The sequence below is a fragment of the Suricata suricatta genome, chromosome 4, assembly GCF_006229205.1.
Source record: "Suricata suricatta isolate VVHF042 chromosome 4, meerkat_22Aug2017_6uvM2_HiC, whole genome shotgun sequence".
Classification (NCBI taxonomy): Eukaryota; Metazoa; Chordata; class Mammalia; order Carnivora; family Herpestidae; genus Suricata; species Suricata suricatta.
In genome coordinates this window covers 114,888,675-114,908,680 of record NC_043703.1, presented here as the reverse complement: position 1 = coordinate 114,908,680, position 20,006 = coordinate 114,888,675, and the positions used below count along the sequence as shown (strand labels likewise).

The 20,006-nt window shown below is 49.7% G+C and overlaps 1 protein-coding gene across 1 annotated transcript in view; it reads right to left on the bottom strand.

The window, feature by feature from the left end:
* The window catches only part of DYSF (dysferlin), a 209,043-nt gene that overhangs the window by 5,266 nt on the left and 183,771 nt on the right, over positions 1–20,006 (bottom strand). The window contains exons 43-52 of the mRNA XM_029938519.1: positions 18,707–18,798; positions 15,950–16,120; positions 14,650–14,792; positions 12,649–12,788; positions 11,376–11,464; positions 11,016–11,111; positions 10,477–10,618; positions 6,243–6,342; positions 1,658–1,836; positions 140–249 (exon numbers count right to left, since the gene is read on the bottom strand). Coding sequence (XP_029794379.1) covers positions 140–249; positions 1,658–1,836; positions 6,243–6,342; positions 10,477–10,618; positions 11,016–11,111; positions 11,376–11,464; positions 12,649–12,788; positions 14,650–14,792; positions 15,950–16,120; positions 18,707–18,798 — 1,262 coding nt within the window. The remainder of the gene's footprint in view (positions 1–139; positions 250–1,657; positions 1,837–6,242; positions 6,343–10,476; positions 10,619–11,015; positions 11,112–11,375; positions 11,465–12,648; positions 12,789–14,649; positions 14,793–15,949; positions 16,121–18,706; positions 18,799–20,006) is intronic.

Sequence of the window (20,006 nt, the reverse complement as noted above, 5' to 3'; positions counted from 1 at the left end):
TTATAGTGTGGCTTGGGACAAGTCACACCCCACTCTGAGCCATGTGGGCCTTGTGACCTTTGCATTGCTATGCAGTGGTTGCCTCCTGAACCACACCTCCCAGCCCCCTGGCCATCAAGGGTAAGGACTGGGCACTAACCTTGGGTCCTCGAGCTTGGGGTTCATGTTGGGTTCATCACGGCCCTGGCCAGCAGGCCGCTCCTCATGCTCACTCTCTGCTACGATCTCCAAGGTCATTTCCAGTTTGCCCTGAGGGGACAGAAGGGACCTGGTCAGGGACACAAAGGCTCTGCCCCATGGCTTGGAGAGGAACCCGACCAGAACAGATCTAAAAACCACTTTGTTATTAAAAGAAAAGAAAAGAAAAGAAAAAAGATACAGGGTTGATCTGATCACAAAACCACTATTGCTCCTTGTAGAACATTTAGAAACTACAGACATGTATAAAGGAGAACGTCACCCATACTTCCACTCTGTGGAGATGAGCACCGTTCATATTTTTATGCATCACAATTTCCCCCTGCAAGCATATGAAATATCTTGCTGTGTATATAGAGTTCTAGAGCTTGCTTCTTTCACTTAGAAATATATTATGTTTCACTATATAATTGTATATTCTTTAAAGTTTGCTTTTTAATGGCTGTAAAAACATTCTATGGGATGGTTGACCACAATTTATTTAGTAAACCGCTTATTTTGGTTCATTTAGGTTGTTTCCAACTCTTTGATGTTATAAATAATGCTGCAAAAAAAAACACCCCAGAGCCTACATTTTTAATTGTGTCTGTTTATTTCTTTAGGAGAGATTTTTTAAAGTGGGATGACAGAGTCCAAGGGCATAAATATTGTTAAATCTCTGGCTATATATTACCAAATTGCTTCCCTAAATGGTAAAACCATTATCCCTCCCAGCAGAAGTAAATGAAGGGCCTGTCTCCACATCTTCACTAGCAATGAGCATTTAGATTTTTTTTAATGTCTAATTTAATAAGCAAAAAATGTTTTCACATTTAAAATTATTCCTTTAATTACTAGGGGGAAACGAACCTTTTTTTAATGTTCAATGGCCATTTGTACTTCTTTTGTGTATTATCTATGCATGCCCTTTGCTCATTTTTCTTCTGAGGCACTAGTATTTCTTAATAAGTGTTCCAATTCCTTCTTCCACAAGAGTATTTTATTTCAAGGTCCACTTTAGAGGTTGGCTGGCTGCCTGCAGTTTCTCAGTAAACTGTCAGGGGTTCACTTCCTCTCCAGAGCAAGGGCTGTTCTCTAGGGTGTCACGGCATCCCTGAGCAGACCTCTGGGCCAGGAGAGTAGTACAAGGATACTCAAATGGGAGAGGCACTCCCCCCCGTTCTCCACAGAATGCCCAGGCCACAGGGGTACCCAGGACACAGATCCCCAGACACCAAAGAGCAGAGTATACGTTAAACAGGGCCCACAGGAGGTAAGGGGATATTTCCACTTAAATAGGCTTCCTGGGATGGAAGCCTCAAGGAGAGGAAGGCTGGGAACTGGAAGAGAAGAGGCACAGTGCCTTGGAAGACAGAGAGAGGCAGGGTAGGAGAGAGGGAGAGCGCCACGTATGTGCCCAGTGATATCTACAGAAGAAGCTACTTGGGCACCTGCACTAGGCTGGAGGGAGCCGACTTACCGCCAGGATCTTCTTCTCGCCCTCTTCTGCCACACAGGGCCACCAGCCCTTCACAGTTTTCTGTTCAAAAAGGGACACAAACCACTCCGGGTGGAAGGTGTCATCCAGCTGGTCCAAGGAACATTTCTCAGCTGTCTTGGCAGGTTTGGGCATGTGGTTGAGGTCTAGCTGCAAGGAGCCTGCAACAGAGAGGTGTTCTTTGGCCAATGGTTTCTCAATCACTGCCAGCCTAGGGCTATTCCTAGGGCTGGGCAGTTTCCAGAAAAACTGTCACCTCCTCCACTTTGATCCATGGGTTTAGCCTCGGTTTGCATCCCACAAACTCTCTATTTCCCCTCCCCCCTGTTGCCTCCCATTCCATGTACACAGCTTCCCACACAACTACTCATATATCCAAATTTTCATCCATCTACCCTTAATGGTTCACCCTTCACAGGGCTTCCCACATGCTCAATTTCAGCTTACGTTGTGCAGATCCATTCATTCACCCATTGTCTCCATCTATAGGTGAAAAGCAATTTAAAAGATGGATGGCCATCTTTTAAATTGCTTTTATTGTGGTAAATATATATATATATATAATTTGTCTCTATAGCCATTTTTAAATGTATAAATGAATGGTGTTAATTACATTCACAACATCATGCACGCAATCACCTCTACCTATTTCTAAAATTTTTCATCCTCCCAAATAGAAACTCTGTACTGATTAAGCAATATCTCCCCATTCTCCCGTCCTCTCAGCCCCTGATATTCTCTAATCTCCTTTCTGTCTCTATGAATTTGCCTATTCTAGCTATTTCATATAGGTGGGATCATAAAAATATTTGTCCTTTTGTGTCTGGCCTATTTCACATAGCAAATTTTCCAGGTTCATCCATGTACCTCATTCCTTTTTACAGCTGAACAGTGTTCCGTGGTATGGCTAGATCACGTTGTGTTTATCCATTCGTCTGTCAATGGGACACTTGGGTTGTTGCCACCTTTTGACTGTTGTGAATAGAGCTGCTCTAAACTTTGGCATACAAGCGCCCCAGTCTGGGTTTTCAATTCTTTTGGGTATATAACTAGGAATAGAATTGCTAGGTCATACGGTAATTTCCGTGTTTGGTATTTTGAGGACCTGTCACACTGTTTTCCACAGCAGCTGCACCATTTTACATTCACACCAGCATGTCTGAGGCTTTCCAATTTCTCTGCATCCTCTCCAACACTTGTTGTTTTCTACTTTTCGTTTTTTTTTTTTATGGCCATCGTGGCAGATGTGACGCGCTATCTCACTGCGGCCCATCCATCACGTTTTTCATCTCCCACCTACTTATCCAAGCAGCCATCTTCCTATGCTGTTTATCTACTCATCAGTTTTATCCTTCAGCTCCCTGCATAGCTCCATCTCTTTGGTTGAACCATATGATCATGGTATTCAACTATCGTTGGCCTATAAAAGCAGCAATTTCATGCGGTTTCACCTAATCCAATCACAACAACACACTGAAGTCAATGGGATTGGAGCATAAATTGCTGAAGGGATTAAGTGAGAGAGATAAATCTAAAAAATGTTTTCTGAGGCCAAATTAAAGAAATTCTTGAATACCATGCAAAAGAGATTAGATTTTTTTTCAGTGTGGAATGTTCAGTTACTGTAAGTATCCACTGATTGGATCTACTTGCCCAGTTTTCTTTCTTTCCATTCATCCATTTGTCCCTCCACCCACCCATCTGCTTTGATCTAATTATCTCCATTCCTCCATAGCTACCATTTGTTGAGCATTACATCTACCCATTAATCAGGCTATTATCCTACCCATCCATTTGTTCAATTCTGTATCAGAGTTCATATATCCATCAACCCACCCACACATCTCTCTATCCCTCAAGTCTAGGTGAATGTTTATTTCCCATTCTAAATATGGTCCTAATATAATATTAAGAAAAATCAGGATATTAAACCATACGTGTCTGTGTATGTATGTAACATGAAATTATCCCTGCATAATCTACATATAAGACTCTAAGGAATTACAGTAGTATCTCTGGATGGCAAGCTTATAGATTTTAGCTATTACCTTTTTTCCAAAGTACTAAGTATTTTTAAAAAGCAAACTATGTAACTAGAAACATATTATGAAGGAGAAAAAAAGTGGTAGTTTTAATAATTTTATTTTTAAAAACAAAAGATGAGCCCATTTAGTTTTATTTTGAACACTGTATTCTCATTCAGTAAAAATGCAGCTTTCTTTGTTTTTCTCTTTAAAATTAATTCTCTAAAGCCTTGTCTCATAAAGGAAAGGTTGACAGAATGATGCCAAAAATTTTTTAAATCTGTAAGCAAAAAAGAATCCACAAAAAATTAAAAAGCAGCTGAAAAACTAGGAGAAATTATTTGGAATGTGTCATTACTATATAAAAAGCTCTGAAAATCAGAAATTGAAGATGAACAAGTCAAACAAAACCATGGAAAATTAAATCCCACCAACAATATGGATAATACATATATTTTTAAAGTTCTACCTTGCCAAGAATGAAGAAATGCAAGTAAAAAATTAAAACAAGGTGTTAGACTGGCAATTTAAAAAAAAAGAGAGAACACTGGCACCAAAAGTTTGGGGAAAATGGCACCCTTATCCAAAAAGGGCACAGATGGGAGTAAATGTAAACATAAAAATGTAAAAACATTCTAGAGAACATTTGAACAAAGTTATTTCAAAACCACGAAAATGTATAAAGACCCTAAAAATCAACTACTTATAATTCAGGAAAAATATGTACAAAAGGCTTCAGAGATAGATGCCTGAGGGGGTCACTCACGTTGTTAGATCTAAAGATGAACTGAGTGCCCACTAAGAGAAGACAGGCAGAACAAGGCCCACCAACAGGCAGGAATTAAGGACGAAGATTCAGATATAAATGAGACAGAAAACTGCCAGCAGGAAGGATGCTCTTGAAATGTTGAGTTTTCCCCCCAAGAATACAGGATACAAAACATATGTGTGATATAAACTCACTTTGCTTTCTTTATATGCCACAGGTGATTATATATGTGTATGTATGAATACACACATAACATATATGTGTTTGCTTATATATGAAATAATACATGCCAAAGTATTAGTGGAGGTTATCTCTGGGTAGAGAAATTTTAATACATAAGTAAAGGGAGGCACTGTTGAGCTATATTTTCTAGTTTTTCTACAGAAATTGTGTACATTAGGAGAATTGGTAAAATAAGAAAAGTCCAACTGATGCCCTGATTTTGACAGGCTGACTTTTTTACAGGGAAGTCTTGCAAGAACCCCCATCCTCAGAGGACAGGTGACCAGGCCGGGAGTGGCAGGGGTGGGGTGGGGAGTGGAGATGGGGGAACGGGCAGCCCTCCCCCATCCCTGCTGGGGCTGCTCCTCACAGCAAGGCCCAACGGCTTGGAAAAGATCAACTCACCTTCCCGCAATCAAGGGCCACCCAAGAAGGGCTCCAGTGATTCATCCAAAGCTGCCCTGTCCCCAAATGGCAGAGTAGAACAGGAACCCATGACTGCCTTTCTCACAAGGCTCGCTTCTTTTTTTAACTCAGTTAAAACTCACGTAACATAAAATGTACCACTTTAACCATTTTTATGTGTAAAAGTCAGTCGCTTTTAGGATATTTGGAGTTGTGCCACCGCCAGCACTATCTAATTCCAGAACATCGTCCTCACTCCCAAAAGAAACCCCATCCCCCTCGGCAGTCACTCTCAATCCCCTGCGCCCAGCCCCTGGCCAGCACGAGGCTACTTGCTGTCTCTGGATTCACCTACTGAAGACGATTTATATAATTGCAATCATACAATATTCGTCCCTTTGGGACTGACTTCTCTCGCTTAGCATGTTTTCAGAGTTCATCCATGTTATAGCATGGATCCGTATTTTCCTTTCTTTCTGTGGCTGAATAATGTCCAATTGTATGGCTAGACCACACTTTCCGGGTAGCTTGCACGGTTGTGACAGGGCTGTTACTCACAGTCCCACCTGCTGGCCCGGGGCAGCCATCCTCCTCGCCCCGCATCTCACCCCATCCTTACCACATCCTTCAGCCCAGCTCAGGTTTCTGCACTCTTCTCCCCCACCGGATTCCTGCCTGGGGGCTTGGAGGATGGAGCCTCGGTGGCTTATTCACTCATCACTCAGGCGTAAGGGTGAAGACTGACTTGAGCCCCCCACTTACTGGGCCCGGTCTGCCCAGTCTAGACAGGGGTTGAGGTGGGGGCATCCCGTCAAGTGTGAGGCCAGACAGCTGGCGACAGCCAGCTCATGCTTGCCCTGCCTTCAAACCTGTGCTTTCCCTTCTTCCTCACCTCATAGGTGCTGCTCTGTGTCACAGACCTTACTCAGCACCAGGGGGCAGTGACCCTGAGCAACCTGAGGACAGGAAGTAGGACCACTCCTGCCAACCTTCCCAAGAGTGACACACACGTGCACATGCATGCATGCTCACTCACACACACACACACACACACACACACACTCACACTCACTCACTCACACACAGATCGAGGGTTCTGGCTCAACTCCCAATGTGCAGGATGGTGCTCAACAGAGACGGTGCTCACCCAGAAAGTCATCAAAGGAGAACTTGTCATTGTCCCAGATCTGAAATACCACTCGGGCTGGGATTTTGCTCTCAGTCTTGTCCAGCCTCCAGAAAGCATCCTGGCCCAGAGAAAGAAGCAGAGAAGAAAGATTAGAGAGAAACAGTGGTCCCTTCCAGCCTGGAAGGCTGCCTGGAGGAAGCAGTGAAGGGGACATCGCTTAGGGACTTGCCAGAACCAGGACTGGGTGGGAAGATTGCTAAGATCCTAGAGGACAGTGTTCAAGGACCCAGGAAGGACCCATGCAGGCTGATTTCACATGAGGTGGCTCCTGTAAGTCTCCCAAGTCCATGGGTAGAGGCTTCATTCCCATTTTACAGATGATGAAGCAGAGACTTGGAGAAGTTAAGAATTTGCCCAAGGTCTGACAGCTAATGATAATAATATTGGTCTGCACTTCCTATGTGCCAGCCTTTACCATCATGAGCTCATTTATCCCTCCAACAACCTATTTGGGACCTGCCGCTGGCCTCGTGGCTATCAAAACCAGAGCGAATAGCTTGCCCAAGTCACATCACTGAAAAGCAGTGCGCCGGGATTCAAACGCAGGCAGTCAGGTCCCAGTCCTGCTCTCAGCTCTAAATCCTGCTTTACCCATGTGCTCCTGGGGACAGGGTTGGCTGGCTAGGAACCTGCCCCCCCCCCCAACCCTGCTGTCACTGGAAGGATCCCCCTGACATGCTGGTGGAAGTTGCTGACACCAGGGGCCAGTAACCCCAGCTCCTCCCTCACCATGGCAACCCATGCTGTCTTTATCTCCAAGAGCTTGCCCTGGAGCAAATCCAAAGCCCCAGATGCTGTCAAGGTCACCACCCTCCTGCTCTTCCTACTCCACCTCCCTCAGACCACCCCCTGGACCAGCATTATGCTGGGTTTCGTCCCACAGAGGCCTTGCAGAGCAGCTGAGGGGTAAGGACAAGCATGCTGAGGCCTGGGTCCACCCCTGAATCCAACCATGCTCAACCCAGAGGACCATTGCTGGGGCTTTCCTGCTCCCGCTTGTCCTCTCTCTTCTCACTGAAGTTTCTGCTGAGTGAGTGGCAAAAACGGGAAACATTGTGATGATCTGGAGTCCCAGGGGACAGACAATGGGGAGTCCAAGAGCACTGCTGATACAGGGGGTTTGCCTGCCCCTGGGTGCCCTGTACACACAGGCTTGCCGCCCAGCCAGGACTGTGCCCACTGTATGGCCACCGTAGGTCATGTAGACCCATGGGGCTCCTGAACGAAAATCCATGCCCTGTGAGGAATGGTCATCTTGCAAAGCACACAACTGCAGCTTGGACCGCTGCCTGATTTGGCGAGGGGCTCAGGCCCCCAGCTGGCCCCTGTCTGGTGCCTCCCCTCTTCCAGGCCCCAGCCCTCCTGCAGGTGCCTCCCTTCTCTGGCGGGGCTTTTATGGCCAGCTCCGCAGGCCCGCCTGCACAGGCCGCCAGCATCCTCCATTCCTCTGGCCGGCCTGGTTTATGGGCTCAGTAATGAGCCAGAGGTTCAAACGGCCCCTGATGGGAGCAGCTGGGCTGGGGCTCCAGCTTGGGGAATGGCCCCCCAGGTCCCAGGCGCTCATTATGCTCCCAGTCTGGGCCCTTTTACTAGCTGTTTATTTGCAGGGTGGGTGCCTGACGCACAGGCAGGCCCCAGTGGGTGTGCTGGGCTCCAGGTGGGGAGCCAGGCCGGGGCAACCCGCAGTGGTTCAAAGCAGCCGGATGAAAGGAGACCTTGTGCTTTACGACAGTCTCGTCTGGTTAATGGGGTCCCCGGAGGGCCTTCCTGCCAGAGGCCCCGAACCCCTCGGCAGAGGCCTGGCTCTGCAGCAGGACTGGGGTGCCCAGAGGCCACGCAGTACCCCCACACACTCCCACCCCCAGCCCCAGTCCTGTGGCCCAGGCCAGCTCATTGGTGCCGCAATATGGGCACAGCTCCACCTGCCTCCTGGGCCCCTTCCCCCACAGAGGGGCCAGCTAGCTCTTCCCAGGCCAAGCCAGTTCCCCCCTCACGCTCCTGCTGGACTTCAGAGCCCCCTGGGCTCCTCTTCTGACCTCCTCCACCCCTACCTCCAGCTACTCTCCAACATGACGCCCCCCAGAATTCCATTCCCCTTGCCCCCCTACCCCCCCGGGAGGCCTCTCCTGGACTCCCTGACCCCTCTTCCTTCTCTCCAGCCCAGCAGCCCTGGTGGCCTTATCGTTCTTCCGGGGCTAGCCCAAGCCTATGGGTTGTGCCCAATTCTCTCCTTCTTCCTTGCCGTTGCCTGTAATGTCGACATGAAACGCCATCATTGCCAAAATGGAACCACCTCAGATTCTTAACCAGCAACTCCAGCTGGGCCCTCAGAACTTCCAGGTAACTATCTCAGCATCACAATGAGCTCTCTCTCCCTCTTCCTCTCCTTGTCTCTCTGTCTCTCTGTCTCTCTGTCTCTCTCTCTCTCTCTCTCTCTTTCCTCCCTCACTAAGCACAATGGCTACTTCCCCCCCTTTTTCATCTGTCTCAAGTCACCTGCTTCAGTGCCAGGAGATTATCTCACCTCCTACTTTGTAGGAAAAACAGAGCCTCTGCTTCCTGTGACTCTTTGCCCTTATCTCCACCTGTCCCAATGAAAGGGGTAGTCTCACCTCCCATTTAAACAGGTCACTCTGCATCTCTCAGCCTCAGTTTCCCATGCACACCTGGCCCCTTGTATGCCATGCCTGAGCCCTCCCTTCCCCATGCCCGGACCCTACTCTGCCTCTGCCCACGGCAAAGAGAGGCAGTATGTGTTTGATTTGGAGCTCTTCCCCAACAAACGCAGCATTTGCTTTGTTATGGAAACAACTTGTGCTAGACAAACACACTGAGCAAAGGCAAACAAGATTAAACCTACAAACAGGCTAGGCTTTCCTTGACTGCACAGAACCCAAGGCTGTTGCTAAATTCTGCCTTCTGGCAGGCACTACGCAGCAATCCCTGGGCGAAAGCATTCATTTAACCTTGTTTAACCCTCTTTTCTTTTGTTTGATGGTTTCAGAATGTTTGGTGGATCATTTTGGTTTCTCTAAAATGCAGATGATCCCATGTGTCGAGCTGGGAAGGGGGTCATGCGGAAAGGATGGAATGAACAGAGCTACAAAGACCTAAGCAGCACGTAGGAAGTACATCCTTTATTTCCCTCCTTTAAGTCACTCAAGCATTCAGGAGAGAAAGAGGAGTCACAGAAGCTCTGCGGCTTAAAGCCTTGAGCCACCACAGGAAGGTAGTGGGACCAGCGGAATCTTACACCAGAGGGGCATTCACTTTGTTAAATACAGAACACCTCAAGGTGGATTGGTGCTAAGTGGGATGCAGTGGGCAGAAGCTCCAACAGGGGTGCCCTCCGCCTCCATTCAGCCCATGCTCTGGGGGTCCACCTCAAGGGCAAGTGCAGTGCCACCAGGAAGGATGCTGCCTGCCTTGGGATCTGCCTAATTCAGGAAAAATGAATTTGTTTGTTGCCCAGATAAGCCCTAAATGGAGAGGTGCTGAGACACAGAGAGCTGAGGTTCTGGAACCCACCTCTGCCCTCTGGCTGATGCACCAGGTCCCTCTCACCCGCCCCCCCCTGCCAATGCCTTCTGCCTGCAGTGAGGCCAGGGAGGGAGGAGGGCAGTGGCCTCTGGCCTGGAAGACCACAGCTGCTCCCAGTCTCTGTCCAGCTTCCACGGTGACCACAGGCACCAGACACAGAAATGTAAGGAACGAGGTAGCAAGAGGGACTTAACTAAGCAACCCCAATCCTATGGACAACCCAACCCATCAGTGCGGCTCTGGGGAAGCTTGCCCTATGGGGTTTCCCTGCTGCCCCTCTGACAGCCATGCTGGGCTTTCCCTCAAGGGTTCTTCCCACTCTGCCCTGTGACCCTCCCTGCTGCTGGGTTTGTCTGGGTTCGGGAGGAAGGCAATAGTTTCAGGATCTGGACTGGGCTACATATGATGGTTGTAGCACTGGTGTGGGGGTGTTTGTGGGTGGTAGCAATGCTAATGATGGCAATAACGGTAGAAGCAAAAGAAGTAGGGGTGCAGAGATGAGTGATGGGGTTATGGCAGTAGTCATCACATGGTGACGGCTGGGGGGATTCCAACACTGGTGGCAGTGGTGAGGGGTGACGATGGCAGGGCAATCATACAGGCCACAGACAGTCCCGGGACCAGCAGTGTGGGGGATGGGAGCGATGCTCACCTTTTTGGAGACGGTGCACACTTGCTCAGCCGGCAGGTAGTCAAAGGGGAAAATGAACCTCCAGTTAAAGTTGCCTTCGCCTCCCAGGGACCGATAATGCACATCAGTCTTTTGCTTGTGCTCTTCAAAGCCAACCATCCAACTAGATAACGTTTTAGAGAACATTTCTAATTAAGGCTTCCACCACACTATGCACCTTCAACTTAGGCAGTTAAGAAGGTAAATAAACTTGGTAAAAGATAAAGCAAAAATAATTCCCAAGAAATCTCCATGAAGTACCAAATGTGCCATAAGTTTTAAGGCATTCTAACTTCTCTCTTGAGGAACAGCCTCAAACCCTATACGTTCAACACAGAGATTTTTGTAGAAGAAATATAGTAGGAGAATGACTGCAAGGGCAGAGACCACCCCCATAAGGCCCTCCTTCCTTCCTTGTTCTCTTTCTTCCCTGCACGGGAGCCCCCTCCTTTCCCCCACCCCAGAGGGAGCAGGGCAGCACCCTGGGACTGGGACAGGCAGGAGGGGGAATGACTCCCTACCCTTTCACGTAAATGTCGCTCATCTTCTCCCCTGTGATGCTGAGGTCATCCAGGATCACATCCTTTGTATTCCAGATAATACAGCGCAGGAAAAACCTGTGGAGAAGAATGGCTCAAGTCCACAAGGAGTTCCCACCAAAGGGTGGACAGTCCATGACTGAGAAGCCAAGAAGCCAGCTCACCCAACAAGACCCCAATGCTTGCCTAGCTGGGCACCTGGCCACGCCCCCACAAGAGCAGTACCCTGTGGCCCAAGTGGCCTGCTGCCCGGCCTAAGAGTGACTTCCAGGTCCCACCCATAGCTGGCTGCAACCATTCTGCCACTCCGCTTGGCTCCAAGCCGATGGCTGGGTAAGTCACCTTCTGGCTCTCCGCGGGGTGATGTTGAAGGGAGGTCCAGGCCGCCCCAGGGCCTTTGGAAATAGGTCGATCCACATCTGCAGCTTCCCCTAGGGAGACAGAACTCTGTTCTCTCCCCATTTTTTTCATTCCACCAAACCTACCAAACACCTGCTCCATGCCAGACAGGTGGGGCACAGAGTAGGGAACATCCAGGCCCTGCCATGGAAAGGCTCACCACCACCCCAAAGAGGAGGTGCCCTGCATGGGCTACAGGGCCCACTGCAGCAGTGATCCCCCTGACCCAGGGCTGATGATACAGACCTGTGCCTGGGGGTCAGGCCTCTCAGAGACCGTGATGTTTGAGTTGAGTCTCAGCGTGCTAGAGGGTAAGGGGAGAAGGGCATTTCTAGCTGAGAGGATGACACACACAAAGTCACGGAGGGTCAGAGAACACAATTTAGTCACAGGGGGTTCAGAAAATTTCCACAACAGAAAACCGCTCTACCTGTCACCCCTGGCTCCCTCCCTCTCTGCAAGCTGTCCCATCTCACAGAGAAAGAGCAGGGATTGAAGTAACTGCTCCATGGTACACAGCTCAAGAAGGAAAGCTCACATTTCAGCACTGGCTGTGCCATTCTGGGGCGGCCTCATACCAATGGGAAGAGAGTTCAGCTCCAAACAGCAGAGATGATGTCCCCTGCATGTCTACAAAGGCACCTTCATTGCTACCTTGGCCTATCTCTGCCTGTGATCTTTTCTCTCTTCCTCCTCCAAAACCTAGCCCCAACCTCACCTCCTCCAGGAAGCCTCCCAGTCTCAGCCCTGGACCTGCTGCCCCTCTGCTCACACTCCCTCTGCATGGAGGATGCCCTTGGCCCTCCTGGTGACTGCTCTCGGTGACAGCTCTGCCATTCTGTCATAGGGTGGCGGCAGCCCTGTCTGAATTCCCCACTGCAGCCCAGCCTAAGGCCAGCCACCTGGATGTCACTGACCAAAGGTAGCGGAGGGCATCCTGGGGCCAGGCTGAAATAGCGAGGCTTTTGAATGACTCATGGGAAGTCAGAGGTCTATCCATGAGGATGAAGGGGTGGGGGGGAGGGAGTGGAGGAGCAGGTCTAAGAGCTCTGCCCATAAGCTAAGAGTGGCCACCACCCAGATGTGGAAAAACATGTCAAGGAAAAGTTGGTCAAATCCTGAGCTCCCTGCTCAGTGCCTCTGGCATATGCATGCTGTCCTTGGGGCAGGGCTGGCTGGGGGTCAGGGCTCAGGGGCCCAAGGGTCAATGTCCTACCTGCTCAATGTCTGGCTGCAGGGGGCTGTAGAGGGGCCGGGATTCCACGTGCTCAGGGACCAGACCCTGCTGCTGGAGGACATACAAGGCCAGACGCTCTTCCACGGGGCCCAGGTGCGGGTTCAGGACCCTGCCAGCCTCTGCTCCAGAGAGAAGACAAAAAAGTTGCCAGAGCTGAGTGAGCAAGGGATGGTGGGGGTGCCTGGAGGCCTCAGGAATCCCCTGACACCCCTCCCACCTCCAGCCAAGGCACACTTCTGATCCTCAGGTCTCACTCTCTGTAAGGGAAGCCTCACTGTCCATTGGCTTAAAATCCAGATTCCTTGTTGCCATCATTTCTACCAAGCTTCTTCTGTAAAGCTCTTCCTCTTTTCCACCAATACAAATCCTCTCTGCCCACCACAGCTCACCCCTTCCAGGAAGCCCTCCCCGACTGCTCCAAACTCTGTTCCTTAGCAACCTCAACTCCCAGATTGGGCATCTAAGTGCTTTCAGTACTACTATTCTCTGGTTCACACAATCTGTTCTGTTATTAGCAGAAGCTAAAATAATAGCAGTAATAGTGAACAAGAACAGGAAATCACTGTTCTTCTTAGATATTAATAAGTTCTATCCTCATAATAACCCTCTAAGGCAAATGCTATTATTATACCCATTTTACAGATGCCAGAAATGAAACAGAGAGCAGTTACACGGCTGGTCAGCAGGACAGCTGAGACTACACCCTTATTTAGGAAGGTGCATGACTAGACGTGAACACCCTTCCCTAGCCCCTCGTGCTTCCCAGGTACAGCTCCTCCCTACCCGGGGGTGGGCTGAGGGCTAGAGCTGAGGATGAGATGAGGACATGGGTGATTCTGACCCAGACAAGCCTGGCCAACCAGCCAGCAAAATGAACTTGGAGCCCCCACAACAGAAGTTTTGACTGGGCATAGGTGAACCTGCATTTGTCCAGACACACATGTACACACACAGGCATGTGCACTCAGATGTGCCCATGTTCATTAGCAGAGATTCCCATGTACACACACACACACACACACACACACACACACACACACACACATCCATCTACCAAGCCTGTTCTGCCCACTTCAATAGATGCCACAAAGGAAGCAGCACAGCATTGTAGAAGGAACACTGGGCCAGGAATCTGGTTCTGCCCCTGACTGACTGGGCCACCTTGGGCATGTTGTTAACCACTCTTGGCCTCAATGGCCTCATCTGCAAAAATAGGCAGATGTCCGACCTCATCATCAATAGGTTTCTGGCTTTCCTTTCTTATGAATTTATGACCATGAGCCCTGGTTTCTGTGCTAAAGCGTCTCACAGACTAGCAGAAGGAAATGAGACCACCCCGAAAACAGATGCACATTCTATGGGAGAGGAGAATGGGGGTTGGGTCAAGGCTGAATGGAGAGGAGCTGGCTCAGGCACCACCCAGAAGAGTCAGGAAAACAGAACAAGAAGGGGGGGGATGGGGGAATCAAAGCCACCATTCCCCTTTTATAACCTCAGCACCAGCTCTGACATCAAACATCTCTGAAACCAGCAGGAAGTGAGGGGCCCCCTGGGCCTGTAAACACCTCCAGGGAGTCGGAGCTGCTCCTGATGGGCAGCGGACATCCCAGACACACAGGGAGCCTGTGGTGGAATTCTCAGGCACGAGCACTGGGCAGATCCAGGGGCGAGGACAGATGCTTCAGGCTCTCCAGCCGCCCTTTGGATGCTTTAGGTATGGGAGCTATGAGTGTTGGGGATGGAAGGAGGGATGGGGGCGGGGGAGGCTCGGAAGATACCATGAAGGCCAAGCTGGCAAGCTAGTGCAATTCAAGTAGAAAATGGTTCCACAGAAGTAGTCTGCACCCCAAACTCCAATTTGCATCTGACCGGCCAAAGTCAGAGCAAATGAATCCTAAGCAGGACCTGGCCCCTGGCCCCACCCTGATCCCTGACGTAGAGGGGAGCCCACCATGGTTCTGGGGGCCTGTGGCAGCTCACCTATTTCTTCAACGGTGTACTCTTTATCCTGAAACACCACGCGGTCTGTGTGGTACACAGGAGCCTTGACTCTGCGCTGCTGGCAGAAGAGGTGGAGGAGCTGGGAGGGGCGGAGCTGGTCCCTCCACTGGTTGGGTCCTGAGCTGAGGCCCAAACACAAGGCAAAGAAGAGACGCTCCAGGGCACTGCCGAGGGCAGAGTGGTGCGCAGTGACCTGCGTACCCACATGCCCAGCATCACCCACCCTTCACTTTTACGTGGGTGCCTTCACTCGCTGTGTCTGGGGCACCCACTTTACACACAAAGAAACTGAGGCCCAGAGATAACGGGACTTGTTTAAATACTGAGTTGGGGGTGTGTGCATGAGTGGCTCAGTCGGGTAAGCATCTGACTCTTGATTTCAGCTCAAGTCATGATCTCACGGTTCATGGGTTCAAGCCCGGTGTCAGGCTCCACACTGACAGCACAAGGCCTGCTTCAGATTCTCTCTCTCCTTCTCTCTCTGCCCCTCCCCTGCTTTCTCTCTTTCTCTCTCTCAAAATAAATGAATAAACTTAAAAAAATAAGTACTGAGTTGGAATCTAGATGTTTCCCATTTCCAGATTTAGAGAATCAGACCCTAAAGAGACCCAAATTGGCAAAAAGTGGACAGGAGCTATTCACACCTGAGTTCACCTGACATCAACTCCCTCAGGCTACACTGGTGCCCATGTGTCCCACCATCTGTCTCCCTTAACCTTTCCCTTCTTCTTTTTATTTTTATTTTTTTAATATTTATTTATTTTTGAGAGCAAGAGACAGAACGTGAGCAGGAGGGCAGGGGGGTGCAGAGAGAGAGAGAGAAGGAGAAACAGAATTCGAAGCAGGCTCCAGGCACTTGAACTATCAGAACAGAGCCAGACACGGGGCTTGAACTCACAAACTGGGAGATCATGACCCAAGCCAAAGTCAGACGTTTAATCAACTGAGACACCCAGGTGCCCCTGTCTTTCCTCTCTTCTTGATTCTTCCCTCTACAGAGACTCAGTAGTGTCTAATGGAGAAGTGGATTACAACAATATGATGAAGAGCCAGGTTCTTAGACTCAGACAAACAGGTTCAAATCCTAATCCCACCATTTACAAGCCATAATATCTCTGGGCCTCATTTTCCTTATCTGTACAGTAGGGATAAGACCCTAATTGGACTGAGCAAGAGAACGCCTATGAAGTGCTAAGCACAGGGCTGACACACACGAAGTGCTCCATATGTGGGGGGGCAGGACTAGTGGCAGAGAAGCAACCAGCCCCCGTGCACCTACACACAGTAGGTCTGTGGGAGTCCGCAGCGAGCTCCAAACTTGGACAGCAGCCTATTCTCCAGGTCGATGACTGTCTCCCCAATCTTTTCATCTTTGGAGAGGAGGTCATAGTCATAGAGAGTGATCTTCAGGTCCTTCTCCAGAGGCAGAGTGCAAGTCAGCTCGAACATCCTGCAGGGGGCCCAGGACAGATGTCAGGATGCTGCAGGCTCCCTGATGTTGTTGGACACAGCAGGTACTCAAGGGAGGGAGAGCAGGACAAGAGCAAGAGCTTGAAAGCCTTCCTTGGCCCCTTCCCCTTACAAGAGTGGTCCTGGGGTCCACCCTCCTATACATCTTAAATTATTACCCACAGCGCTCTACTGATAGTGAGCTTTTCAGAGAGAGAGAGAGAGAAAGTGTGTGTGTGTGTGTGTGTGTGTGTGTGTGTGTGTGTGTGTGTACGCACGCATACACACATGTCAGATGTTCCCAAATCATCTGGGCTGAGCTTATGGTATGTGTCTACCTGATAAACCATAAAATGAACAAATGAATTGGAACAGAAAGTTAAAACTGAAGTTTTTACTAGGACAACAGGAAGCAAGAGATGTGATAGCAGCAGAGCTCTGGAATTTACCAAGGGCATGGCCCAGAATCCACTTTGGGGACACTTGGGGCTATACACCTGCTTGCAGGGTGAGAAGGAGGAGGATCTGTGAAGAGATGTCTTTGGGAGAGCTCCTGCTGTGCTCTGGCTCCCCACCCTCGACCCTGGTCAAATGCAGAAGTAGACCCCTTTGCCCCTGAAATAGTTCCCTGCAGGTGGGAGGCAGAAGCCTAGCACCTGACTCCTACTTAAGGAGGACCGAGCAGCTGGCAGCTGAGAGGAGGAGGAGCGAGAGGCTGTAGGCTGCTCCCCTCCTGACCGGCCCCCATGATGCCCAGCCAGAGCCACCCTGAATCCTACCCCTGGGACCCGGGCTCCAGCAATCAGACTGTGGACAGGCCCATCTGAAAAGGGCCACCAGTAAAGGGACATTATCTGCCACATTGTGGGAGCTTGAGTGGGTGGGCTCAGAGGAGCCTTCTGGAAAGCACTCACAAGAAAATAAATCAGCTTGAACATCTGCCACCCAGAGAGCGCCCCGAAAACAGGAGCAGTGAGCATATGGGACTCTCTTGTTGCAGGAGCTCCCCTAGTCCTGGCCCTGCACGAACCAGAACCTCAGCAGCTAGTCGGGGATTGGTGGGAAACATCAGACAGGAAAGGGAGAGGGGCAGAGCCCCTCTCTCCCTTCACACACACGACTACACGCTGCATGCATCTGTACCCAGAGTGGCACAGCTGCATCCCGCTGGGAGAGGGGACAACCACCCTAGAGCCAGTCAGCTTCCTGACTGCACACAGGGGCATTCTGGTTACCAACTGGACACTGTGGGTTTAGGACAAAGCAGATTGTCTACAAGGAAGCAGAAAAGTCACCTGCCTGCCCAGTTTCCACTCAGGAAATGAGGAAAGTAACCCCCACGAATACATGTTTACAGGATATTGGCAGACAAAAACAAAGTTGTGTTTTCATTCAATTCTACAAGTTGTGCTTGTTCTGCACATGAGTTAGTTATACAAAAAGTTTCTGCGCTCCCTTTCCCACCTTGCCCTGCACCTTGACACTCACCCCCGCCCCACTGGTAGAACTGGCCTGATCTGCCACCAGGTCACCACTAGTCTGTGGTTCACGAAGGCCACTGGACCTTACCCATCAGAGCTCCTCCACCTCCTTCCCTGCAGCCCCTCCCTCCCATTCCAGCTTGCTGTTGGCTCATCACTGGAAGGACTGTTTCGCCTTCAAAGGCAGCAGTTCTCCAGGCTGACTGGGCCCTCGCTGCGGAGCTCAGTGACTACCCCTAAATCTATAGATATGGGTTTATGAATTCAATGTGTCACTTGACAATATCAAAACAACACACCTTCTCCCACAGGTGCTAGAGAACTAGCCACCAACTTCCCTCCAAAACTCTTTCTCCAGCCTAACCAAGCTCACATCTGAACAGCAGGCAATTCAGGATGCCTGGGAGCTACCCCCATGCAAGGGGCACGAATTCTTCCTTTCCTTGTTCTTGGATTTCAAGAAGCATTTTACTGTCTTGCTCTATCTATCCGCTAGAGATGAACATGCAACAAAAAAGAGAACCATTAGTAAATGCAATATGGGATCCTGGATTAGATCCTAGAACAGTAAAAAGACATTATGGAAAATTGGCCAAATCCTAATAAAGTCTAGAGTTTAGTAAGCAGTAATGCACCACTATCGATTTTTTTTAGTTTGGACAAATAAGCCACGGTGAGGTAAAATGTTAATGGCGAGGGAAACGGAGTATGAAGGGTATACAAAAATTGTACTATCTCCGCAACTTCTCTGTAAATCTCAACTTACTCTAAAGTAAAAATTAATCTAAGAAAAAGAATAAATAGCCAGTGTGCTCTGAGTTTCCATTTAGCTTTCTGATCTTTGAGGGAATTGTTTATGTGATCAACTAGGAGCTTCTGCCAGATCAAGTCTTCAGCACATAATGAAAAGCTGGCTGAGGTTACATCCCTATAGACAAGCAAGACAAGTTTTGCCACAGAACCTGGGGACTTCCCAGCAGTGGCCACAGCTCCACTGTGGGAGGGGGGGGAGGGACAATGGGGGAAGGGGGGGTCACTGGGGCAGGGGGAATGGTGTTATCCAGATGGGCACCTCCACCCCAGCACCCAAGCTGCCCCCAACCTACTTTCCAAACACAGGCTCCAGAGTACAAGGAATGTAGTTGTCCTGGTCACTCACTGATTTCTTCCCTATGGAGATCTTGATGTAAGGATCACACTAAAGGAAGAGACAGAAAGACATCAGGGAACTCACTTTCCCAACACACCTCTAAGGCTTCTTCAGTCCTCTGCCTCTCGATGGGGTCAGGAGGCCAGCCATCAAGAAGGTGCCATCTTGCCATTCTGCCAGGCCGGGGACCCCATCCTGCACACCACCTGACATGGACTTCTAGTCACAGACTGGCAGTGGAAATGGGGTACCTGAGTCCTCCACACTCCCAAACCACTGCCCCACTGGGAGACGGTGGGTGAGGGCAAGGCTCATATCCTCAGAAACCCAATGGCTGGTATTACATGTGACTGAGCTAGCTGGGGTCCTCTCTGTGACTTCTGCTTCAACAGACCAAAGGGAAAGAGATGGCCGGACTTTATCAGCCCAGCCCAGCCCAGCCTGGCCTTCCCGGATGCCTCCTGCAAGCACTGGCCTCCAGGAGCAGTTGCGGCTGGAGAATGCTCAGGGTCAGCGGCCAAAATCACATCTTGGAGGCTATTGGTGGTGCCTGGGCTGGGGATGCCTCTATTCTGTCTGCCCATTGACTGCCCAGCAAGGCAAGGGCAGCTATGACTTCTCACCTTGAAAAGCAGTGCTGCAGGGATAGGACACCAGACCTCCACCCACAGCATCAAGGACATATGCTAGACCTGCACCCATATAAAGGGATGAGAAAAGACCCTGGCCTTGCACCTCTGAACTTCAATCATTCTCCCACCTACTCCACTTCTTTCCGCTTTCTCTCTTCTCAAGTTTACTCTAGCCCTCCCCCACCATCACCCCAGAGCTCCAGACTCCTGCAGGGCCAGGATCAGAGGGAGCGGATGACATGCTTGCCTCAGGCACAGAATTTGAGTGAGGGCCAAAAAAACCCCTCAGTAATCAAGATACATTTTGATGCAATATTTAAAAAGTTAAAAATCAATGCCAACAGGCCATGATGAAGAAAATAGTAAATTTTAAATAAAGACAGGATCAGTATTACTGATTTTTCCTTTGGCCTCAAGCTCTACCGTGGCTAGGCACCACACAGTTACTGAGCCCTTTCTCTCCTCCTGCTTCCTCCACCACCTGAAGCCCGACAAAGTCCAATCCCAACCCACACCTTCCACATGGCCTCCTCCTATGCCTCAGCCTCGTGTTGAATGGACACTAAGCAATCTTCTCACAAACTCTTGCCAAGTTTTTTGGCTCATCCTAAAATAACTATTTTC